The sequence below is a fragment of the Coturnix japonica genome, chromosome 17 (assembly GCF_001577835.2).
Source record: "Coturnix japonica isolate 7356 chromosome 17, Coturnix japonica 2.1, whole genome shotgun sequence".
Lineage (NCBI taxonomy): Eukaryota > Metazoa > Chordata > Aves > Galliformes > Phasianidae > Coturnix > Coturnix japonica.
The window spans coordinates 7,424,192-7,449,043 of NC_029532.1; the positions used below are offsets into that span (position 1 = coordinate 7,424,192).

Genomic DNA, 24,852 nt, shown 5'->3' on the forward strand with positions numbered 1-24,852 from the left:
CAGCTAAAAAAACAATGTCCTGTGAAAATTTAAAGGGAAAGAGTGAAAGTACAGAGCAGGGGCTGATTTAAGGCTTTTAATTCACTTTTTTTTTTTTTTTCCTGTAGAATCTTCTGTTTTTATTTTTGTTGTGTTCTAAAACTTGGGATGATCTGGTTCCATTGTGACTATCCTGAAAGCTGTTCTGCTCTCTTTAGTTCTACTTCAGTCTCCATTCTGACAGGTCATCAGCATTCTAATTGTAATTCAAATCCTGTAAAGGAAAGATGATTTATAAGCAAGTACAGTTTGATCTTCTCAGTTCTTCTTTTTAGGTTTATCATCATTTTGGTTTTCAGAGACACCCATGTGTGCTTTTTGCAAAAGACTTGAAATCATGTACTCTGCTTTCTCAGAAACGACTCTCCAACTAATTCAGGTGTTCCGTTATTCAGAGGGTGATGAAATTTGGTTAAAATACACAGAATACCTGAACTGTCAGTCTCCAAATAATATACTATAATATACTAAAATAAACTATAATATGTGTTGCTCATTTAGACACTGTGCAAGTAGCGCTTAGTCTTTGTCATTGTTACAGTAATGCCCTTTTTATAATACTCTGAATGCTGGTGGCTGTGCTCAGCAGGTAGCATTACAATGAGCAGGGCCTGTGTTCCAGGGCCACGTACCATCTGCTATTCAGTTGAGCCATTCTAAGGGCATTTACATGCTTTTTTTTTTTTTTTTAAAGCTGCATAGCATGCTTTATGTGTCTAATATAGCAAAAACCAGCAGAAATGAAAGTCAGAAGATACTTCAGCAAAACGTAGGTGTTTAAGTATGTGAAAAGCTAAAGAGTCCATGAGATTTGAATGTAGGAAATAGTCCAAACTAATGAATACAGGCCTGGAATATTCAGAGCAGAATCCAAGAGTGCTGTGTTATAGGGAGCTTTATCATTGGTGTAGCAGAAACTGGAAAAACTGTTTGGCTGACCTGGTGAAACTGGTGGTATAGAAATACAGGGATGTTCTGCAGCTCTTGTGAAGGTCTGGTGTAAAGAGCTATAGAAACTTACAAAGGAACTTATGCAGATGGCTGGGCTAGCAAATGCTTACACAGAACCTACGTTCTACTGGGCAAAGCACTGACTGCTACTGTACTGTGTCACATCAAGACAGTGGAGTCCACAGAGCTGCAGTGTTGTCCCTGCTGGTATCTTCATTTTCTGCTACATTCATTTAGTGTCATGGCTTTTCAGTAGCAATAGCAGGGTGCCTCTTGAGAACTTGTGTTCTCAGTAACAGAATGTTATTGTGTAGGTATGGAAAGTACCGAAAGTGTTGAGTGTATGTATGAGATGTATGAAGTGTGTTATGTGCAGAGGGAATAAGCATGTACCTGTGAAGCATTACAGTAAATAAGGGAAGCAGACAAAGATGATCCAGACTGATACTCGATGGTTCTCTACCTCTTTACAGCAGACAGTGGTCTAACAGTGATGTTTATTTTTAGTGACTTCTTTAGGAAATGTAGGTCTGCTAAATTTATCAAGAAGTACCTATGAAAAAAAGCACAGAGGTGTTGAGGATATAGTCTTAAGTTTGTGGATGCAATGATAGGGATGTATTTGTCCGGGCTTCTTCACACTGAATGAAGGCTCCAGGATGTCTCAGTGTTGGCATAAAAGATTTCTTTGAAGACTCCTGAATGGGGGAGGAGGAATTCTAAAACTAGACATGTTTCTGGAAGCAGGAGTAGATGTATGGGTTGGAAAATTCAAGTATAAGTAGGGATAGGAATATAATGGGATGCCAGTTATGCAACTCCTTACCTGTTCTGGAAGAAGAGGTGAATGGGGATTTCACCAATCTGGCAGATGTGACTTAGATTTGGAAAATATTAATGTAATGGATGAAAAAGTAATATTCCAAGTGACGCAGTTCTGATTTAATGGAAGTTTGATGTAGTACAATTCAATCTCTGCAGTAACTACTACTGTTGAGAACGTGTAAGTTATGCAGAACAGTTGGTTTCTCTCTTAAGTGTACAGTTACTTTCTGCTCTGATTTTTTTAAAACTAGTATTTATTTGGAAAACTAATAAATCTTTGGTAGCAGCAATAATTGCTCTGGAGCCTGAAGGTTACCCCCTACCAAAGCATCTTGATGCATCCATGCTCTGCTCTGTGATCACTTACTGTGTCAAAAGAGACCCAGAATATTTGGATTAACACATGCTTTGTAAATAGAGTGCTCCTATTTGATGAAGTGCAGCTGGTGTGCACAGAGCCACCCTGGCTAACCTGCTAAGCCTGCTAGATGAAGTTCCATCTAAGTTTTATGAAATTGTTTATTCTGAGATAATCTTTAATTATGCCAGTGTTCCCAGATTAGAGTTTTCTTGTGTGGGCTAAACAAACAATAACTGTTATGGGTAAGTGAAATGATCATTTTTCAGGGGGTTGAGATATTTATTGCTGAGGTTAAATGCCCGTGGATTATAAACTCTGTCTGAATGTCAACTTGTACAATCTGTACAAAGTTTCCTGTCAGGAAAAAAACAGTTGATAAAAGTTACTTGCCCTTAAAGAGCCTTGTTCCTAATCCTGCTTCACTAAATATTGTCTAGTGGGAAGCATTGCGGTTTGGAGTGCGGCAGCAGGAGTGTTCTGCAACTGTGTGTGTAACTTTCTCTGACTGGTATTAGAATTATTATGGAGCTGGAGATGTGGGCAGAAAAGAGTAAAGGCTGAGGTACTGCATTTGTAGGAAGTGAGAGTATTGTGGCCAAGGTTAAGCATCAAGACTGCTCAGAGTGTTCAGCCCTGACCTTCCACCAATGGGAAATTCTCCGTTCCCTTTCCTCTACAAATAAACAAGATGGTTACTGGTCTGTGTATTTCAGAGGCTGTCAGCATTGCAACGGCTTTGAAAAGATTCTGAAACAAAAAGGGGAGAACACAGATGCAGGGAAGGAAATACCATGTAAGTTCAGGTTGGTCCTCATGGCTTGAACAAGAGCTGTTCCTTTTGGCTCGCTCTTGCAGCTTACTGCTGTGTTGGGCAAAGGTGCTGGAGACATGAAATTTCCCCTCTCCTGGAAAGGAAGGTTGTGGCCATAGGATCAGAGCTGTTGCAGCATATGAGGGATGAAAGATGCTGCTTCCTCAGAAGTGGGATGATAAGCTGGGTTTCATGAAGTAGACAATAAGAAGCACCTGTTTATTCATGTTGTGAAAGAAAACACACAACATAATATATGTTATGTCTAGAGTTGCTCTAAATAAAATAGTAATTGAGTTATCTGCTAAAGACTTAAAGATTAGACGTGATAACTTTGGAAGAGGAGTGTAGAACAAACTTCATTTGATTACTGCAGTAAATCAATTTTTGCTTCAAGCAAAGAACTTCTTGTGCTCTTTCTTTTAAAAGGTAGCTGCTGTTGTCTAATGTTTTAACTCACATGAGACATGATGCCATAGACAGGAAACAGAAAATAAATGTTCAATTCACAGACCCCCCAAGCTAATTCTGCTTATTTTACTAAAATTCAATGTGATTAATTGGAAAAAAAAAGTTTGTTTGTATCCTTAATTGTATCTCAATATGTGCAATAATTAATGAGGTAGCAAGATGTGATCTTCAGAGTCACCTTGAGCACAGAGTAAGTGTGCATGATGCATTCTTGGGAGCTAGAAATGTGATTCTGGTATTTAGCCTCTGCCACCAAGTGGCAGGTAGACAGCACTGCCGGCCACTGGACACAGCCAGAGCAGGTCTGGCAGCAAAGCTGCACGGCTAATCAGCCTGCCTATGTGGTTCGCATTTCAAGGGGAGGAGGACACTGTGCAAAGTAGAAGACGAAAGCAGAAAGGTTCTTAATACAAAAGTAGATCTGGATTTTCAGAATATTTTTCTCAGAGTGAAACAAAACCTGCATTTCTCCTGGTACAAGGTGTGGCCCTAATCTAAGGAGGCAGCAGGGTGGGGGAGCACATTTCATGTTGATGTGTGCCTGCTGAAATGAGTAAGACAAACCTACATTAGAAACTGTCTTAGAGAATTAATTTATCTACTACCAATTCTCTAAAGAGTATTTATGTATGGTATACATGTTTAAAATGAAGAACATTTAAGAAAAAAAGAAAGAAAGAAAGAAAGAAAGAAAGAAAGAAGGGGACAGGTTTAAGGATGGAAAGGATATAGAAGTCTTTATCTAAATGAACCAATCTGTGTATGAATATATTCCTTATAGGCAGAACTTGGTATCACCTCACTACCACCTCCTGTCAGAAGTTGTAGAGGGCAGTGAGGTCCCACTGTGCCTCCTCTTCTCCGCAGTGGACCATCCCAGCTCCCTCAGCTGCTTCCCATCACATTTGTGCTCCAGACCCCTCACTGCTCCACTACCATTCTCAGGACACGATTTAGGGCTCCGATGTCTGTCTTGTGGTGGGGGGCCCAACACTGAACACACTGCTCAAGGTGGTAAGTACCAGTGTATTATGTTAATCTTTAACAGTTCTTGGTCTAAAAAGCAGGATATAGGAGGAAGTTTTTGCTCACTAGCAGTGTGAATGATCTTCTGAGAGGGCTACGGTAAATTCCTTGCAGTGAGAGTGGATGTGCAGGTTCTGTCTGGGAATGGTAGCACTCATTTCACAGAATCACAGAATCACAGAATTACCCGGGTTGGAAGGGACCTCAAGGATCATGTAGTTCCAACCCCCCTGTGTAGGGCACGTTTATGTCTTATCCTGGGTGAGGAAACATTACTGCACAGAGCTGTTTCTTTCCACCAGAATTCCTGTATGCTCTCTGTTCAATACATAATTCAGATGCAATGTATAATTAAAGGACTATAAAGCCACATTTACTTTTGTATATTTAAAATACCTGGGGAGCCTGCGATGGTGTTTGCCTTGCCTGTGCCTTTGTTTGTCTTTTCCTTCAGGGTGCTGAAAAAGTAGGGACCATTTTTAATAATAGCTTGTATGACATCTGTTTTCTCATACTGCTCTACAACTGAGATTGTCCTACATGTGAAGTGAAAAGGTTTTTAAAAAAGAAAGTTTTACCTCTTGAACTCCCTCACAATTCTTTTCTGTTCTGGTTTTCTTCTCTTTACAATAGTGGCTTGTGACTGGGTGCCGTTGCAGTGCCTCTCACTGGCCTGGTCTGGGAGCAGTGCTCTATAAGGATCGCTTTTCTTAAGCACCCTGAGCCTTTTTGTTTCAAACACTGGATGAGTAACATTTAGTGTATTTAATCACCATCAAACAAAGTGATTGGATACAGACTATTTTGAGTAACTAGTGTCTGTGCTATCACAACCCACTCAAGGCCCCAAGAGACACGGATGAACAGAAAAAGATTCACATTTTGAAGATCTGTTCAGAGAACACTGTGTTTTAAAACAAGCAAAACTGTTCAGAGACTTCACAAAGATGTGGAAAACGCTGCCTCTCTCTGCTCTGAGCACCAGAAGATTAGTAGCTATGAAGAAAGCATCAATTATGTTGAGCTTGAGGTAAAATCAATACCTGAAACATCCTTCAAAAGCAGAATTGAAAATTTAATGTCCTTTTTATATCACGTGGCAGAAAGAGCTTCTGCTTTATCTGAACAGGTGACCATTAGAGTGGTTTAGCAAAGGACATCCTGTCAAAAAGACTAAATTTTAATGTATTGTTAACATTTTTAGTAGATAAAGCAGTACTTCCCTCAAAGTCTGTAGTGCTCAGTTAACGCTTGCTTGTGTATTTCATGATGGTGATCCATAGCCTTTGATAGTTCACGTGGTTATGACTAAGCCTTTTCCACTGTGAGTTGATAACATATAGTTATTTGGTTCCTTCTGCTTGTGGGGCATTTCATCTTTTGTACTTTCTGCACTGTTTTGATAAGTGGGGGAAAAAAAACCAAAGGCTGAAGTGTTACTTTTGTCACCTGATGATTCTCAAGAGCTCTGCTACCCAGAATTCGCATGAATGCTCCTGTACCCGATGTCATGGCAGAGCTGGTTGTAACACCAGGCCATTAGTCTGCAGGCTGCAGCACTGCTCAGCGCAGTTATTGGCACATCCAGTTTCCTTGCTTAGTGGTGTGGTGAACCGGTCCATCCCTGGGGATCATTTGTCTCTCAGGTTAAGGACTTCTGCTTATACCGTTGCTTATCCCAGCCTGTGGGAGTTGAACCATGTTTCTGACAGATCGGTACAAGCAGGACTTCACAGCATGATGATCTCCTGCAGTGGGACTCTCGCTTTTTTCTTTTTCACACTTTGCTTATGACACCTCCATCTGTTTGCTGTACTGTACTTGTATCATTAGTGTGAAAAAAATGCAATCTTGTCTTTCTTTAAAGACACAACAGATGAGATTAGTTCCCACAAAGCTTACATTATGTTGTGTTTCTAGTGCATTGGGCAAGTCTTGTTCAGGATTTACTCTGTAATTTCTACAGACATTGGCAGTATAGTGTTTATCACAGCCTTCTGAAATGTGGATGGACTGAGCTTCCTAGCAGTGTCATCACAGTGGGCCTGAACTGAAGCCTACTGTAATTGCTAAGGATCTTTAATTAACTGGGCTTTGAGTCAGACGGTAAGCACAGAAGACATTCAGTAGCTAGCAGGCATGTTCTGGTATGTTGTCTTCTACGCCTTGTTCTGTGAACACTTCAACACTTCTTTGTTACTTTTCTTTTAATCTTCTCATTTTAGTATCTCAACTTTATGTTCCACCACCTAAAGCTGCCAAAACATTTTGGTGTGAGTAGGGCCTTGGACCCTACCTCTATTTCGAGAATAGCTGTCCTATGGAGATGGGCAAACTGGGTAGCATTGAAATACGTACAGTACTTCTACAAGTACTTCTCTTCTATCAGAAGGTTTTTATTCTCTTACATGTTTGCTGTACTTTTACTTCTCATTGTTTTAAATAAGATCCCTTACAGATGAATAAGATAACATTTGGAAATGAAAGACTGAAGAATATATAGTAAAAGCCTGTTCTATTTCCACGAGTTTGTACTGCCTTTCCCTGTGTCTCAGTTCTTCAGCAGCAGGAACCAAACTTAAGGATTCTGCATTGATGGAGAATTTTGTCCATGGGCTTTATTTTCTGAAGAGGCTTCTGCATTGTAAATGGTGAGTGTTGGACTGGAGAATGTTTTACTCTCATGTACTTGCATGCAATTTTTTTGAGCTGCTTTTTGCCTAAGTAATTATCATCATCACTTTCAATTGCTGAATTAATATTCTTGATCATGTGAACAACATCTGTTTAGGGAGTTATTGAATTTACAGTTATGCTTGCAAAGCAGAGGGGGTGTGCTCATGTGGAACTGTAACAGTGAGCGACTGGGTAGCAGCAGGTTACTCTTAACCCATGGAAATGCAACCACAATAGCATATCTAATTATGTACATATCAAAGTAAGTTTGTGTGACATGAACGAATGTGATGATGAATGGGCACTTCTGTTACATTTGGCATAGTTTAATCCACTCCCAGCTCCTCAGTGCTTTAATTTAAAAAAAAAAAAAAAAGGTAGGTTTTTCTTGTCATCATTGTGTATCTTATTAATTATGGCTCTCCATGCTAGTACACGCAACTACTGCCCTCTGTTGTGCTCAGCATCTATGCATTTGTATGTGTTTTGGGATATGATTTGTTTTTTTTTCCCCATAAAATGGCAGTCTGGTAGGCCAGGAAAGGAAGCAGGAGCCTCATTTAGAGCTCATAACTTTTCACAAGTTGTTACCTAATTGCATATGCTACAACTAGCAGTCTCATAGACTAATCACAAAATGGGATTCTGGAAAGGAACTGTGTTAGGAAAGGAGATGCCATGATTTCTATGTGTACTGCCTTGGAAGGAGGACATTGCTATTATGTTGCTACAGATCAGCATAATTCAGAGCATTTTATGAAAAGTGTAATGGTGAGAGGAGGCACAGAAACAACTGCATCAAATATTGATAAGGAGGATTATTAATTAGAGCAGGGGTACAGGATTAAAATGTCTCTTGAGTTTCATTCCCCATTTGGTACGAGAGTGTGGTTTTGTGGTCAGAGAATGGGAAGCTCAGGACAACTGGAATCTTTTTTCATCTCTTCAAAGTGTTTGCTTAACATCCTCAGTGGTTCAGTGGATACATAATGCTATAGACCAGAGCTCTTAGAGTTATGTTATGCTGTTAATGGTGGCACTGCTGAGAGAGTCAGCTTTACAATAGTCTTTCCATTGGTGCAGCTTAGTCTGATGTGCAGCTAACAGAAATGAAAAACACCTGTGAACAAGCAGGTGCTGTGCAGTCCTGGAGTCACACTCTCCTTCAAAAGCTGCGTTCTTTTGTGAGGTGAAGAAAACAAACTGGATCAGAACTGTGGAGCAGAGTATAATACTACTGGACCATTTGACCCTCTAGTGCAAAATGGAGGACAGCGTTTCACTTCTGACAGAATGTGTAATGCTGAACTAATTACCAAAGCAAAGAGAATGAATTAAGTTTTCTGGTTATATAGCTCTTGTTTCAAAAGGAGCTTTCAAATGTGTTGCATTTGAAAAAGACACTGCAGGTTAGAAATTAGATTTCCTTTTAGAACAAAGGCCTGATTTGCATTACTAATAACAGTCAAGGTTATTAAAACAGAATTTCCTTTTGATTTTGTTTTTGAGCAGCATCTGCATCATTCTCTGCGTGTTATCTTGTTTTGTTTGTTGTTTTTTTCCTCCCCCACACGGTTTTGCTCCAGCAGAAATGTGCTGTGTGGATTTTTCCCCTCTTTAGGCTCTTCCTGTTTCTAACATATTACCTAGTAGAAATGTCTTAGAGCCATTAGAATATTACAAATTCTGTAAATTTATTTTTCCATTCACATGCATTGTGTGCATTCAGCTGTTTTGACTGATAAAACTGTACAGCATATAGCATGTTTGCACCCTTTTTTTTTTTTTTTTACTCTTCATGTCCCCTGAGTGTTTCCCTGCTCCCACTAGAGCTATTAGATGTTTTTTTTCTGTGTGCTTTAGAAGATCAATATGTTTTTGGTGGGCAGGGGAGAGACTGTACAACTAGTATGTATTCATCCTATTAACATCTGCTCAAAATTCCCAGTAACCCACCACAGTTAATAGAGAATGACAACTTTGTCCTTGGCTGTGCTCTGTTGGGCACCTGACACCTACCAGGTTGTCACTGATGGAACAGATTCCATTTCACAGTTTTGTTTCCGTTGACGTTTTTTTTTCACCCACTCACAAAGCCTCAGTTCCAGCTGAGGATAAATGAGTGAGCATGGAAGAACTGTCTGGTGCTGCTGAGGTGATTCCTGAGTCATTGCTCAAAAAAGTCCTTCTGGTCCCTCAGTGGTAGGTACTTGCTTTGGCCAAGCAGTGAGACTGTCTCAGCCCACAAGGTGTGCTCGTAACTGACATAACTGACTGTGTGAAGTAATAGGAAAAGACAGGAGACAAAGTCCTCTGCTGGGCAGAATCAGCAGGTCATGGCTTTTACTGGCTTGTGTCATGGCAGGTTGTGTGCTTTAAAGTCGTGCAAAGAGGAAGAGCTGTGACTTTCACCATAGCTTTAACTACAGTGGAGACTTTGTGGTGGGAATACAAGGTGTCAACGTCATGATTTTAACAGAAATTGTCTGTAGAGCTCAGTGACTGAGGGGAGGTAAACAAGGAAAATGGGACTAGTGTACAGCTGCAGTGAAGTATTTAATAGCCAAGAATGAATTCACAATTTTAAAATTGTGTTTGTAGGACAGAACCTCTTACTGCACTTGATGAAAGAGAGGAGACTGTTCCAGGCAGAAAAACAATGTGCTGCCATTCCTGGTTTTCACCTCTGCATTTTGGTTTTAACTTTTTTCTTATTGATATATTATTGAAAGTTGTTTGCTATAGTCAGAGTGCTGGATCATTCACATAAGTGTGCACTTTTTGAGTGCTGCTTGGGGTTAAGGCTTTCTGACAAAAAAGCCCTCAAGGTAGTTGTTATTTCATTCAAGGTTTCAGAGAAGTCACAGTATGCCTTGGGTTACAGGAGGGAATGTTGTATAGCCCCTATAGTTGGTGGTGTTGCCAGTGGTCTTGTATCTTTTAAAACCAGATAAATCTGCAAAATCTCAGAAATACTGGGCACTGTGTAATGTTTAATCTTCACGTTATGTTGTCTGGTCTGCATAAAAGAAAACACAGAAGGAAAAAACCTGTGGTTTGACAAGCTTTGCAGAGAGAGGTAGAACTAGAATTGAAGATATTCCATTTAGTCTCATCTACCCCAATGGACAGTGATTTTATCTTTTTCTCAGAACACACACATCTAAAGAGATTTTCTGCTTGCTTCTCAGATTCCATTTTCTCCAGAGTCACAGCCCTCCTGACCTTTTAGAAGTGAGACTAGCAGAAATATGCAAAGTCCCTTGGTTCAGAGTCATGCATTAAAAAAAGATTTAGCATCAAATGGAGTTTACATTTTCAGCCAAAGGCTTTTTCTGAAAAGCATTGACAGGCTCTTACCAAACATCTGTGACTCACTGAATGTACAAGCTAGCAAAGCTAAAGATCCAGAGAGTGATCCAAATACCATGGAGTGAAATTAATTTTCTGCCACTGTTCTACTATAACAGGAAGCTCATCCCTCTATACTTTGGCTTGCTTTCTGGTTACAGATACTGAAAGGAAATTTTTCTGAAGTCAAGTCCTTTAATAGAAAGAGGAGGAGCTAAAGCTGAATTGGAAGCAGAGATTCATCCCAACCATATACTCAAACAGTATAGCCAGGCTGGTAGATTGACCCACTCCTAAAGCAAAGGAGAATTTAAACTGTCAGATTTGTGGCTTCCATCTCATAGGGCATTCAAGCACAATAAATTTTTCTGGCAAATTGGCCTTGGCATGGAATCTTCTTTAAATATACAAGATGCTGCTTCTTGCTGTGATAAATATAGGGGTGACTTAGTTGCAATGGAGTTTCTCAGGCATAAAATGGATAGTGTTCCAATGAGCTGTCAATTATCATGTTTCTTTCCAGAGATATATATCATTGGTGGATGGCAAGGCTGGACTGGCATCACACATCTGATTTAAAATATTACAATGCTTTCCAGGTTTCTTGCCATAGTTCTTGGGAAGTTTCTGGATCCATCGTCTTACTTTGTATGCAGCATCAGAAGCTTTACATATTTCTGGCCAAGAGAGCTGCCTTGGTGCTTATTCTTCCTCTTACTGAAGCACTTATACTCTTGGTGAAGCCACCATTGTGCTCTTACAAGGATTTACCAGTTCTCTGTTCCTGTGGCTTTGTTCAGAAATAGGTTGGAAAAGTAGAAAGCAGTTCCCCATGTGTTTGCTTTCATCTGCTGACATCACTCAATACTGTAAGTTTCTGAGTCCTTGTGTGTATATGGGCTCTTCTGTCTCAGATGTGTTCTATTGCTGCTTCCGCTTTTTTTTCCCCCCCTAGAATCACAGAATTTCCCAGGTTGGAAAAGACATCAAAGATCATCAAGCCCAACCGCAGTACCTCAACTCCAACAATCCTCTGCTGAATCATATCTCTGAGCACCGCATCCAAGCTGCCCTTAAACACATCCAGGGATGGTGACTCAATCACGTCCCTGGGGAGCCCATTCCAGTGTTTAACTCCCCTTTCTGTAAAGAAGTGTTTCCTAGCATCTGACCTAACCTTACCTTGGCACAACTTGAGGCCATTTCCCCTCATCACGTCACCAGTGAGAAGAGACTTGCCCCGCTCTCACTGTAAGCACCTTTCAAATACTGGAAGAGAGCAGTAAGATCTCCCCTCAGCCTCCTTTTCCCCAGATCAAACAGCCCCAGCTCCCTCAGCCTCTCTCCATAGGGCTGATTTTCCAGGCCCTTCACAAACCTCGTTGCCCTTCTCTGGACCTGCTCCAGTAAGTCCATCACACAGTTGTTGTTTCAGACATATTGATGAACTCGTGTGCACATTCAGCTCACCAGTTAGCAAAGCTAAAGATTCAGATGCTTCTGTTGCAGATCAATATTACCTTTTAGCACAAGCTCAGCAGGAACTTGCTTTGCCTACTGCTGGAAGAAATGATGTAGAAAATGTGCACAAACCATGTTCCCTAAAAGAATTAATATAAACTAGAGCTTCCCTCAGGGCAGAGAAAAAAGTGCTGAAGTCCTAAAAGCTTCAACCTACCCTTGTCCAGGCACAAACAAGGCTACCTGCAAAAGGACTGAGGGGTTAGGCTTAATTAAGTGTGCAAGAATAACAGAATGAAGGTGCAGATGCATAAAAGCGAACCCCACATCTTTGTCATCCGGGAGAAAACTCTTCAATATTTGGCAGGTTTGTGGTCTGCATCCATGTTATGTCTTACTGCCTGCTGTGGTGAACATGCCCAGTTTTCTGTGGAGGCTTCATTACGGAGCCTGCTGTGTGCATGATGGCTGGGAGAGACCAGAGATTACTCCTGCTGGTTTGTGCAGTGTTCAGAGGTGGACTTTCCGTGGTACCATCACATACAGCATGTGATGGGACTCAGACTGGACAGTTTCAGCACACCCTCACTGTGTGCTCACCTAGTGCAGCTCCATGTGTTTGTTACTTAGGTCCGGCTGGGGACATCTCCAAAATTCCCTTTTATCCCCCTTGCGTTGGCACACAGTGCTTTTTTTTCTGTTATTAGATGCTCCTTTCCCCTGGGCTGTGCTGCAGGGATCGCTTGTATGCTCCTTGCTTTGGCTTTGATGGCAGGCAGCGCTGGTTCTGCCTGAGCATTCAGCTTTTCCCCTGAAGCCTATTAAGCGCCCTAGGGATTAGCGTCGCTCCAGGGTTGCCAGCAATGCAGACACTTGCAACAAACACGCTAATTTAGAAGGTTGCCTCTCCGAGCTGGTTTTTGGCTTGTAGGTCAGAAATCTGCTCGGCACTGCCCCCGAGTGGCCCGGAAGCGTCTCTCTAAGTAGCACTCATCTGTAAATAGGGACACTTGTGAGCATTGGAGCGTTTTGACAAAAAATACCTCATATTAAATATTAAGCACAGCTTCAAAACTCTCTTGGATTCAGGCAACGTCCTGGACACGTGCTGCCTCCTGCCGCAGCACTTTACTTGCTGAATCTTTAGCCCGGCACCTCTGACAGTCAGTTGAGCTGCTTCCTGTGAGTGCGGCTGCACAGAGAGGCCTCGTGCAGGGGGCTGGGTAACACTGGGGCAGCTGTGAGCAGGGAAAGAGGATCAAAAGGCCTCCGAGTTGACCTGCAGAGCTCCAGCAGAGCATCACGGACATCAAAGGCTGCATGCATTGGTTAGAGCCTGACTTCTGCAACTTCTCTTAGCGATAACTTGGCAGGAGCTTGGCTCCATCTTTACTGTGGCCTCATCTGTGTATGTTGTGATAGGGCTCATATGCTGGAGAAGAATCTATAAGGCTCTCTGCATGTACTGGATATTATTGTTATAGTTCTAGCTCTTTTCTGAGATGAGAGGTGTTGTAATGATCCGCACGTGGCCAATATTGCAATGCAGAGCAGATGATTTCTGACTTTAGGAAGTCTGCTTCAGTTTTGTCCTCTGGAATCCTGACTCCAGACCTATGGTCTGCAGGCAAAAAGGTGTCAGAATTTGCTGGTAACAGTGCTTAGAAGAAATTTGTTAAGATGCCATTTTTCTTAAGGGGATTCGGTGTTGTCCCAGTTTCTCATTAAGATTCCGGAGACTTTTCCCCTTGTTTGAAGCTGTACCGCAGCCATGAGCTGTTCTGTGTCCGCTCCAGGCAGCGAGAGCCGCGTGCCGCGCGGTGGCGCAGGATGGCCGGGATGTGCGGGGGGGGGCACCGCCAACCTGCCGTAACGTGTTTGCTGCGTTCAGCCTTTGCTCTCATGGATGGTTTTGTGAAACTCCCATACATAAATATTTGCTCCACCTGTGTCTTCCTGGGCTGCTCTTCCTCCTTTACACTATGGTTCTCTATGAAATAATGGTTGTGTTTCAGGAAATGGAGGCTGGGTCAGAATTCTGACCATCCCTCCATCCCTCATGTTTCTCTATTCAGTTGTTACACAGCAAGAAGTAGCAGCCTTTTTACTATGTCTTCTTATGTCAGCAGTTTATATGCTGTTGTCTAAGAATAACCACTGTCATACATTAGATACTGTGTAAAATTAAGTTTATTATGTCTAAAAAGTGTAATTCGGATGTACTGAGACTGAAAATGTGCGATTCTTTTAGCAGCAGCTCTCAAGTTTTGACTTGCAGACAAAGCTTTTTCTTGGCTTGTCTGTCATGTATGTGCACGGTGCAGTGGGGCCTTGCAGTGCTCCGGGTGCTGCTTGGCACAGTGCTGCTGCATTTCAGGATATTTCTAGTCGTGTTTGGTAGCACAGGTGATGCATAAAACATTTTCAATTCCTGTCCTCACATGCAATAGTCTTTGTGTGAATTTGTGCAGTGCAGAAGGGACATCTAGTGGCCAAGTGGAAAATTGCTGATGTGAATTGTAAGGGGAACTATCTTACAGGAGGAGACGTTGGGAGATTGGACTCCAGTGAGCCCTCAAGAATTACCTCATCTGTGTTACATCAAACTGTATTAGAACCTTTCAGTTTGTGAAATTGGCCTGTCTGTAGGCTTGGAATTCCAAAACCTGAAGTCTTTTTTAATATATCCTGCACTTTCCACTGTGATTGAGAGCAGAAGAGTTGGTTTGTTTGTTTATTCCTTTTCCTCACAGTTGTTCTGAGTGGAACTGGAAACTTCTTTCTTAGGTAGCTCACCGTGCCTAGTTGCAAGTCTGCAGTCACATGGAGTTGTGCCTAACAACACTCAGAGGAAAACAGGGAGGGGAAAAAAAAAGGGGGTGAAATTTAATTTTGATTCTTTTGTGTTGTATTGTTAGTTCAGAAAAGTGGAATATTTGTGTTTGGTGGTTCCAGAGCTGTAGGGAGGGAGAGGTGAGGCCCTCTTGTACAGTATGTACACAGGCAGGAGGTGTGAACAACTGCATTCTTACCAGCTTCTGTCTGTGACACTGACTGACATACCACACAGTCTGTAATATTAGCATATTATTTAACACCTGTGTGAGGAAAAGCCATGCAGTACGTGCAAGTATACATAGTTCTTAGAATTGAAAGCATTGACTTTCTATTTAGGTACTTCACTGTGCAGTCCATTCTGAACTGTTAGTAGAAAAGTGAATGGGGTTGCTTTCCAGAAAGTCTACAGAGGAGTATAGAATGTAGAAAACAGGTTCTGCTGGGTACCCCAAACCTGCACCCTCCCTTTTCTGCTAATCCTGCTTGCCTGCTGCTGCCCCATTTTCATGGCATGCATTTCCGGCTTGCAAAGTTTCCTGCCTACCAGCTGAGAATAGAAGCCTCGCTGTTTTGCTGTCCTTAAGTCTCCGGTAATGAGTGTTACACAGACGAAAGCAGCTGTGTCCTTTGGCTCTAATTTTAATACTATGTTAAAGAACAGATTACAGTGACGTTGGACTTCGGCAGTGCAGAGGTAGCACAATCCATGGCCAGTTTGGGGAAGGCTTTAGCAAGGATGACTAAGGACTTGCAGCTTATTCTTTAGATAACAAATCCACCCAATTGTGCTCTTTCTTTGCAAATGTAGTCAAGCCTAACAAATCAGGGCCTTAGCAAAGTTGCATTAAGGTCCTTTAATTGGACTAAGCTGGTTAATACCCACATTGGTTTTTGTAAGCCCAAGGGCCCAGCACAGAAGAGGTCGGCCATTTATGCTGGCAAAATCCCATTCAATTGCAGTTGTGAATATTGAAAAATTAAATTTTAATACACTTGGATGAAGGTGCTGGATTAAGGTATTTTATTTACTATAATGAAAAAAGGCATCTTATAACCCATGCACACTTCAGTAGCTTGAGCAAAGAGCGATGCTGAATGAACCTTAAGTCCCAGCAGGTTATGGAGGTGATATCAGGGGCTGTAGAGAATAAACCAACCCTTTTCAGGAGAATCATCCCCCCTAACACACTCTGCGCTGCAGAATTCACAATGTCTGGCAGCAGTACAAGCATGGGACTGTGACAACTCTTTCTGTGGAAGCCTTTAGCTGAGAGCTGCAATCTGCTGTGACTTCCCAGGTAGCTCAAATCCAAACCCTGTTGTGACAAATGCATGAAATAGTAGCATCAAAAATATTAGAGCATTCCTACAGGTGTAATATTATTGATAAAATGACCATATATACAATTTGGTTTGAACCCAACAATATTACAGTGGCTGACTAGATGAAGGATCTGGAGTAAGAACTGCATGTTTGCATGGGAAGCTGCTGCATGAGACATTATCTCAAATGCACCCAGCCACCAGTAATGCTCCTTTTGGCCTTCTTAGTAGTTCAGCCTCAGCTAAACTGTTTGCTCTGTTCTGAGTCTTGCTAGCGTGTAACAGGTCTATGTCGGGGGTTGGAGGAAGAGTAGTGGTTTCTTCAAGTGTTAACTGTGCAGTGGATTCATGCGTATATGCTTTGATCTGGAAAAAGTGCAGTGTGAAAAATGAGAGCAGTGCAATTTACGCAGGTGAGGAAAAAAAATCTCTGAGCAGAAAGGTTCTGCATGTGTCAGTGCTTGGTTATGTCCCTGACAGCAAAATGAGAATCTGAAGGGAAAGAAATGAGTTCCAGATGGCTGAGGTAGCTGTAAAAAAAACCTCAGTGAGGCTGATCTTGAGAAAACAGACTGAAGACACCAGAGATGGAGATGGGAGCAGAGTGGTCCAGATAAGGTTGATAACATGTGATATATCATCTCTGGAGCATTCCAAGTCAGCTAAGTGAGCCAAACCATTTGTGTCTGTGTTTTGGTAATAAAAATGTTCTTGCTGTTACTATCCTGCTCTCTGCACTGAAGGTAGAAACAACGTAGTAATAATCCATTTCACTACATTGGCCCATCATCCTGTCTGTGCTATAAGGATGTGCAGATGATATAAGTTGCCCATTGCAGGATTGTTGTTGCTTTCATCAGGTTCTTACCAGGTGGTCGCCTTTTTAGGTTTTTTTTTTGGTTTTTTTTTTCCTTGCTAGGTAAGATTCCACAGTCAGCAAACACGTAACAGCAAAAGCACTGGGAAACCTCACACCTTGGTTTGAACCACTGCTGTAGTTTCACACTCACCTTTGTACTCTCATGTAAGACCCTAAGAGAGGCTTCTCCTGATTTTTAGCTACTTTTACTTTCAGTTTTAGAATTTAAATATATGGAGCACTGCCACCAACTTGGAAGTGTCTTTATTCTGTCGCACATTACCCTGTGTTTTCAAGTTAAAATTGGGGAGATTTGTGTGAATTTGAGCTTATTTTGGGTGTTGTTAAACTCTTTACCTCTTCAAACCTTGTGGCTGGAGCCTATTTCTGGTATTCTCTATTTAATAGTCTGTGAGAAAGGGTTCATATTTTAGTATGTAACTTGTCTAAAATGTGGAACTGTGTTGTCATCAGTTTCACACTTGCTTTTGAAGTCTGGCACAGGTATTTATTGCTAAGAGTTTGGGAATGAAGGAAACTGATGAAGCTCCGGATTAGGTAAACAGTACAGGCTGGTCTGCGCCAATTCCCGCCCTCTTTTATTAAACTAGGAATTTGTATGGCATCTTACCTGCCTTCTATTTTTAATTGTCAGTGGAGGGGTGAGGCAATATACGTAATTCTCATTAGGGTTAATTTAATCCAATTGTGGTGTGGGTTTAGAGGTACTTAGCAGGTCACAATTGAGTGTGAGCTCTGTCTGTTTCCAGTGACTCCCATAAGGCAATGGATGCTGTCGATTTTTTCCACTTCTAAAAATAAGCACATCTAAGTGTGGAGGTGTGTTTTGCTGCTTGTGTTACTCAGGTGCTTCTGCTGATCTCTGCACTTGTTCCTTAATTAGGAAAAGAAGGTTTATCTGCCTGCTGTGAGTCTGTGTATCCTGTGGGTTCACACATCTCATGAGACAGCAGTGAAGGCTGATGTCTCTGCTCTTTGGAATGAATAGTGAGACTTGTCTTTTGACTTGACTTTGAACAAGTCATCTTTTCTTGGAAAAGTATTAAAGATCTTCACCTGGAATTCAAGTAGTGACTGTATAGAAACCTGAATCCTAGAGACAGTCCTCAGCCCTCCCTCCATCCTCAGGACAGTTCTGAGCTCCAGTGGCAGCCATGGAGATACAAGGTTCCTTTCCCTGTGGAGGGAGCTCAAAAGGCAGGAAAAACACCCAGGAGCCCTTTTTCTTTTTGCCTTATACCTTGACTCTCCCAGTTATTCAATTTCCTGCTACCACCGACAGCCTGGGTCTCTTTTCTGACTGGGGGCATGGATGAGCTTCAGCTGCCGTGCTTGTAAATCCGGCTTGTGCTGCCCTGTGCAGTTCAATCCATGTGATCCAGGCAGCATTTTCTCTGTGTTCCAGGAACATGAGTAAAGCATTTCAAAGTGAACAGGGACTCTGTCCACGGTGTTAGTGCTAGTCCCCAGTTCGGAAGGGTATGGAGTGGGTGCCTGGGGTGGAGAAAACTTTCTGAAATCTGTGATGTGGGGAGAGCTGGTGATCAGTAGCCTGCAACTGCTGTTTCTCCCCTGAGGTTTTTAGAACAGCCACTCTTAGACTTGTCATGGAATTAAAGAAAACTACATCCAGGTTATACAATGCTGCTCTCCTGATGCCACTTTTCCTCTTATTTTGGGGTAAGTTTTTGTCTTCTGTGCCTAATTCTTACCCAGCTAATATGCAGTAACTTTGGATCAAGTCTGTGATCTGCCCTTGTGTTGTAAAGGTAACCTGACAAAACGTCACCCTCACAATTAGATGAAGCCTGAAAATTTCTTATCAGGAAGATAAAAGGCATTCTGTTGTAGATAAGTTTTTCCCTTTACTTATTTCTTGTTTCCTTTTGTCATTCTCCCTGCGCACATGTGAATGAATTTATTCTCTAGAGCTGAAAGTGTGTGCACTTTCATGTAATTAAGTACTCAGCTGATATTTTCTCCTCTGAAAAGTTATGGATTTCACCACTGTGCCCGCACAGAAGAAATACAGAGCTTTATTCCAATTCTATATATTTTAGAGAGATGTCAAAGCAAAAGAGGATTGTATATAGGGAATATACTGTTGTGCTCAAGTGTTAGGCATCTGTTGTACAAAATGTGGAGGAAGAAAACAGCGCATGAGAATTCCCTTAGAAATTCTGAAGAAAGCACAAGAAGTGATGATGTAACAGTGCATGTTATACTGATTGGCTTTTATTCTTTTTTTCCCACATTGAAAGCTTATTTTATAGCCCGTAGCTTATTGAGGTTGTGCAAGTTCATGTGAATGTGTCTGTGCTTCAGAAGTCACCTTTGTATACAATTTGTTAGGCTCTATAAGAAAGAGATTTGTTTCTTCTGGAATAGGTGTCTGGTGATCTGCTGGGCCTAGACATCTGTTTTAGTCATCCGGGGATTATAAGGTCATGTCAGGAAAGTGTCTAACCTTTTACTGGAAAATATGATTGGGATTGAACTGGCCTCCCCCTGCTCTTCTCAGCACTGCGTGGCCAATACCTGTCTGTAAAATCCTGTTTGTTTGCCTCTCAACAGTGATGAGTGATGTGAAAAAGGAAAGGTAAAAAATAAGGTCAGAGCGCCTTCTTGCTGCTGATACCTGCTGAACACTGTATTTGGGTTTTTCTCATGGCATTGGATGATGTTTATGTCCTTTTTGAGTGTTGGATAAGGTTTTCAGCTTTTCATTCCTCTCGGTCATTATTTTCTCCTGAAACCTCCCTAGATTTACTTTGCTCTGGTCACGTCTGACTACTACTATGAAAGTCAGATTGGTTTTGGTTTTCACTTTTAGTCTGGATTCCTTTTTGTTTCCCTTGTACCAGCTTCTTTGTGTGGGCTCCAAGTGCCTGGAATTCCTCTGGCCACAGGGAAGCAGCAGGATTGTCTTTTGTATCTAGTAACCATAGCTACTGGTTTGAAGTGTGAAGCAATTACGGTGGTTTTGTATTGTGCAGAAGGAAGGCCCATTGCACCTACTGTATTGCTCAGTATGGGGCTGCTGGGAGCTGGCATGTTTCTGGGGTTTTGTGGTGTTTGATCGTTGCACTCACAGCTTTTGGGTGAAACTCTTTTCTGGAACAGTCATTTACTGAGAATGTCCTTTTGGAGTGCAGGTGGGTGACACCTCTCAGTACAGCCAGGGAAGCTCAAGGAAAGCTGCTTTTCCATTCTCTACACCTCCTATTTTGCAAGGGGAATTCTGCCGTATTGTAACTGTACTGAATGGTGGTATTTCTGTAGCGCCTGTAGCACTTTTAAAGCCATGAGGAAGGAGATGTTTTTCCATGCCCTTCTGAGGCATATGACTATTTTAGTTATTTTTAATTGGCTAGATAAGAATGTCGTTGAAGCACCGAGTGGCTTAAGTTATTGATTGAGAATGTGTTGATAAAATTCTGGTTGCCCAGATGGTCAATTGCAAGCTGTAACCATAAGAGCACTCTGCTTCCAGACCCACACTACCTCCACTTGTTTAAAATAAGCTCCTGAGGGAGTGGAACAGACTCTGCATGTCATTCCAGTTTCACTGCAATTTTCTATGTAATGAACAGAATAGCTCTCAGCTTAATTTGTTGTGTTCTGAAGAACATAGTAGATTCTAGAGAACAAAACCAAGTGTCTGCTCATTCCTGTTTCCCCAGCAAGCACAGTAACTCACATACCTTTGGCCTGGAACATGCTTTGGATGCCTATTGGGAGAGCACGTGCAGACAAACCTTTTCTTGGGCTCACTGTCTGCTCTACTTGCAAGCTCCTGAGAATAGCTCACACACAGTTTAAATCACACACTCTCTTCTAAACCTGAGAACAAAGAAATATGAACTTTCCAACGTTGTTGATTGTCAGCATATTGAAATAAGAATTGGAAATTAAACCTTATGACTCATTTTGGTTAACTGAGTACACAGGAAACCCCCGTCTCTGTATTTGATCTGTGGAAATGGCTGAGAGATCAGAGAATGTGTAAGCCATGAAGGTTAGTTAGCTTGGAGGAGTGTTTATCAAGGAGTGAGTTAAGAACAGACGATCAAAGGGTTACTGTGGCAATATATTCAATGGTATCATAAAACATTTATTTATAACTAGTGTCTTTCTCCAGGTGTTAGATGCAAGATAATAGAAGGTACATCTTCAGATGTGTGTTAAAACATTGAACAGATAATGAAAAATATCTAGCTGGCTATTTGTTCTGTGTTAAGAGTAAATTTAATTCCCTGAAGTGGTACTTCTTACTAATGCTGTTATTGCCTCAGGCCATAGTATTGGCACTGATGCTGCTCACTGTTTGGCACCTTTCAGCAATTCACTGGGTAAGCTGGGTGGGAGAGAGGCAGGAATCAGTATGCTGCTTCTTTGATGGGGGAAATATTATTAATTTCATGAAGATCTAGTGGTCGAGGCCTTTATGAATTCTTTGTGAATACTTTTTGCTAATAGTCTTTGTGCATTTCTGGCACGAAAAAGCTTTGCCATACCAAAAACTTATCATGTAAATGTTGTGTGGAACCTGCTGGTCTCCAGTAACACAGAAAAACAATGCATGAAGTAGGCTGACGATTTAGGAACACCCCATAATATAGTTTGTATTGAGATTAGCAACATTGTCCTGTGTTGAGAGTTACATGGGGCTTGTAAGGATGCATTAAGTGCCTGCTCATAGTCCTTATGTGTTCCCTGTAAAGGTATACTGAAGATACTTCATAAGGAAGGGTTGGGTTTCATTCAGATATTACATTCCATAGCAGATGCACTGTCCTTCTGAAGTTAGCAAGGGTCGAGGAAGAAAGGGAACACAATGCAAAAGCCCCTTTTCAGGCTTGCCCAGGCCTTGTTTCTGTTGAGAATCTGGGAACAGGTCTCAGCGTGCACCCTGCCACTAATCCTTTACACTGACCAGGACAGGGAAAGATCAGCAGAGGTCAGCAGGGATTTGCTAATATAAGCACACGCATTCCTGTTGTCATGGAAATGTAACTCTTTCTGTTCCTTTTTTCATTCCCTGATTTCTAAATTCCTTGTTGCTTGAGGTGGAGGAGTTCCCCTTCTGCCCTTGGTATCCTTCCCAAGCAGGAAACTTGCTGGGGTGAGCACTGCATTGGGCTGAGCTTTTGGGCCTATGCAGTTTAGACTCTGAGGATTCCTCTAGCTCAGTTACTGTGGTGCAGTTAGGGGCTGCTGTTCAGAGCCTGTTTTCTCCCCACTTGGTTGTAACTTGTCTTTGTCAAGTTGTTATAGCAAGCAGGGCTGCTGAAATATACCTGAAGGAAACACCTTTCTTCTCGAGTCTGCCATAAATTTTCATCAAAGATGATAATCATCAAGGGTAAGATGTAAAATATCCTGAAAGTCAAAGAACTTAACAGGGCAAATCCTTGCACAAAACATACTTAATGCATAATGGATGAATAATAATTTCAGAAACATAAATTACAACTTGTAGGCAATAAGCAGTCTTTTCCCAAAGTATATCATTAAAATAATAGAGGAGACTGCGTCTAAATCCTGTCTGGTAGAACTTGCTTAATAGAAAACAAAAGTGCTAATTGAGGAGATGAAGCATATAATCTCTTTTCTCCTCCTTTTGGGACTCCTTCACATAAATAGGTCCTTGAGGATCATGGTGTGCGTTCTTCAGCTGTACTTGGTTTCAGACTTGGGGAAATGCTTTTGGTTAGACAAGTAGCCTGGTTACCTGTTAAAAGCTCTGCAGCTTCAGTCTGACATTTTACATCCCACTTTTCATCTGGGTGATGTGAATTGTACTGGCTTTCTGGGAGAGAAAAGCTGAGGTGGATGAGAACAATTGGACCCGTCTAGATTCTTATCTTTTTGTCTCAGACAGCTTTGCCTTCAGGCTGATCCAAAGACAGGAAGGACAGGTCCTTCTGTCTTTGGTGTGCCTGTAGTCTGGGTAAAATGCCCATCACATAGGGCTGTAGGGACTGCCTCCTCCTGCTCAGCATTTTCTGCTTCCTGAAATGATTCAGGGAGATCAGAGAAGCAGGTGAATGTTCAGATCCTGGAAGTACTGAAAATGTGTGTGAATCCAGAAATAGGAAACAAAATATGCCCTTTTCTGTGATCATTTCTCCTGTTGCTCAGCGGTTCTAATAACTATGTCATGTGCAGAAATAAAATGCTGTCGAGAGGGGAAAAATCTAACTGTATAATTCCCTAATTCACTAATACCTCGAAAGAATTAGATTTGAATAATTTAATCTTACAGAACTGGTGAGAGTATACACTTGTATCTATTTCAAAGGTTGGACAGTCTGATACAGAAAATTAAATTGACTTGCCTAAGCTCACATTATGTTTTTGCCACATCAGGAAATAATTCTCTGGTATCCTGACTCTTGCAGCATTTGTGTCTATGATTAAGGATACTTTTATGAGAGATTATAATCAGGAAAAAGTGACAAGATGAGAATGTACTGTGCGTGCTGTGCACATGTGTGAGCAGGTGTTCAGAGAGGAAGATCTTCAGTAGTTACTGCTGATTCTGATCATCATTTTTTTGTGTGTATTGAGAAAATATTGTCTTTTTTGAATGAGGCTTAAAATATCTTTTGGGGAAAAAAAGCAGTCACAACATTGGTCTTGCATCAGCGCTGTCCTTCAGTGAGAAGGAAGCAAGGTAATCTCTGGGCTAATCTCAACACCACGCATGCCACTTCCCTCTTGGAATTTTAAGTGGCCTCTAGGGCACCTTTAAGGTAGTCAGATATCAGTGAGTATGGTTGGTGACAGTTAAGGGGTGCCTTGTGAAGCAACAGCTTGAACTGCTAAAATTAAAGTGAAAGAAAAGGATTTTTTTTTTCTTTTTTTTCATGAAGGTGTGGTACTGAGCATCTGCCATGAGGCCAGGTGTGTCCCCAGCCCATAAGCATCCAACATCTGTCATAGTTTCCACAGGCCTTCAAAAACCAAACTTGTGAAAAGCAAAACCTGAAGATACAAGGCAGTGAGTAACACATCACGAGCTGTGAATACATCCTGTGTATTGTCTTGTTTGGAATGGAGGGGGGAATCAGAAAGAACTGATTTCAGTGCTGTGGGACAGTTACCACAGAGGTTTCAAAACGTGTAAGACAACAGAATAAACAAAGCTGCAGTTGTGGTGGTTTTTGTTTAACTAAAAGGACGGCAGCCTTGAAGGGCGGCTTCCTCCCACAGTCTCTGAGTTCTCGCAGCTCTTTGGCATTGCAGGGCTCCTTGTCCTGGCACACTGAAGCGAGAGATTCCTCTGGACTCTCAGGGGAGAGATGGTGAACTCCTGCAGGGGTCTCAGGCTGCCCGCTGTCTTGTTAATTTCTTGCTTCTCATTTTATTGATATATACCTGGCTGTTGTAATTGCCATTTGACAAGAACATTTATTCAAGTATTTTATCAAGTATAAATTGATTGAAGTCAATTATTAAAACAAAGCCTGGCAAAAAACAAAAACAACTCATTTGCCTTAAAGTTATAGAAAAGGTCACAAATTCCATGTTTTAGGGAGAACCTTTGTCAGCTATTTCTAAAGTGTAAAACCAGACCTATCCTGAGAAAGCTCAAGGAATGCTTTATATCTGACTGTTGGCCTTTGAAGTCCCTCCTAATCCAACCCTTAATGCCTGGAACGTGTTCTTCAAAGAAACTGTAGTCTTCTCCAGTTTCATTTCAGAGTAGGATTGCAGGACAGCATTACAGCATTTTTTTTCATGTTTTTTCACTTAAAGTTGTCACTAATTTGTGTTATTCCTGTGAAAGGTAAAGGAGAAATCCTGAATGTCTTTGTTGATCCAGAACCAACA

The 24,852-nt window shown here is 41.6% G+C and overlaps 1 protein-coding gene across 7 annotated transcripts in view; it reads left to right on the forward strand.

The window, feature by feature from the left end:
- The window catches only part of CRB2 (crumbs cell polarity complex component 2), a 67,359-nt gene that overhangs the window by 10,175 nt on the left and 32,332 nt on the right, over window positions 1–24,852 (forward strand). For 4 of the 7 annotated variants that reach the window (XM_015879029.2, XM_032448080.1, XM_015879028.1 and 1 more), the window contains exon 1: window positions 18,414–18,693. The exons of 1 other annotated variant lie outside the window; for it this stretch is intronic. In XM_015879029.2, the coding sequence (XP_015734515.1) occupies window positions 18,621–18,693 (73 nt within the window). In that variant the 5' untranslated portion in view covers window positions 18,414–18,620. Of the gene's footprint in view, window positions 1–5,721; window positions 7,136–18,413; window positions 18,694–24,852 lie in introns of those variants that run through there. 2 more of the 7 variants (XM_015879031.2, XM_015879035.1) reach the window with 2 other exon arrangements.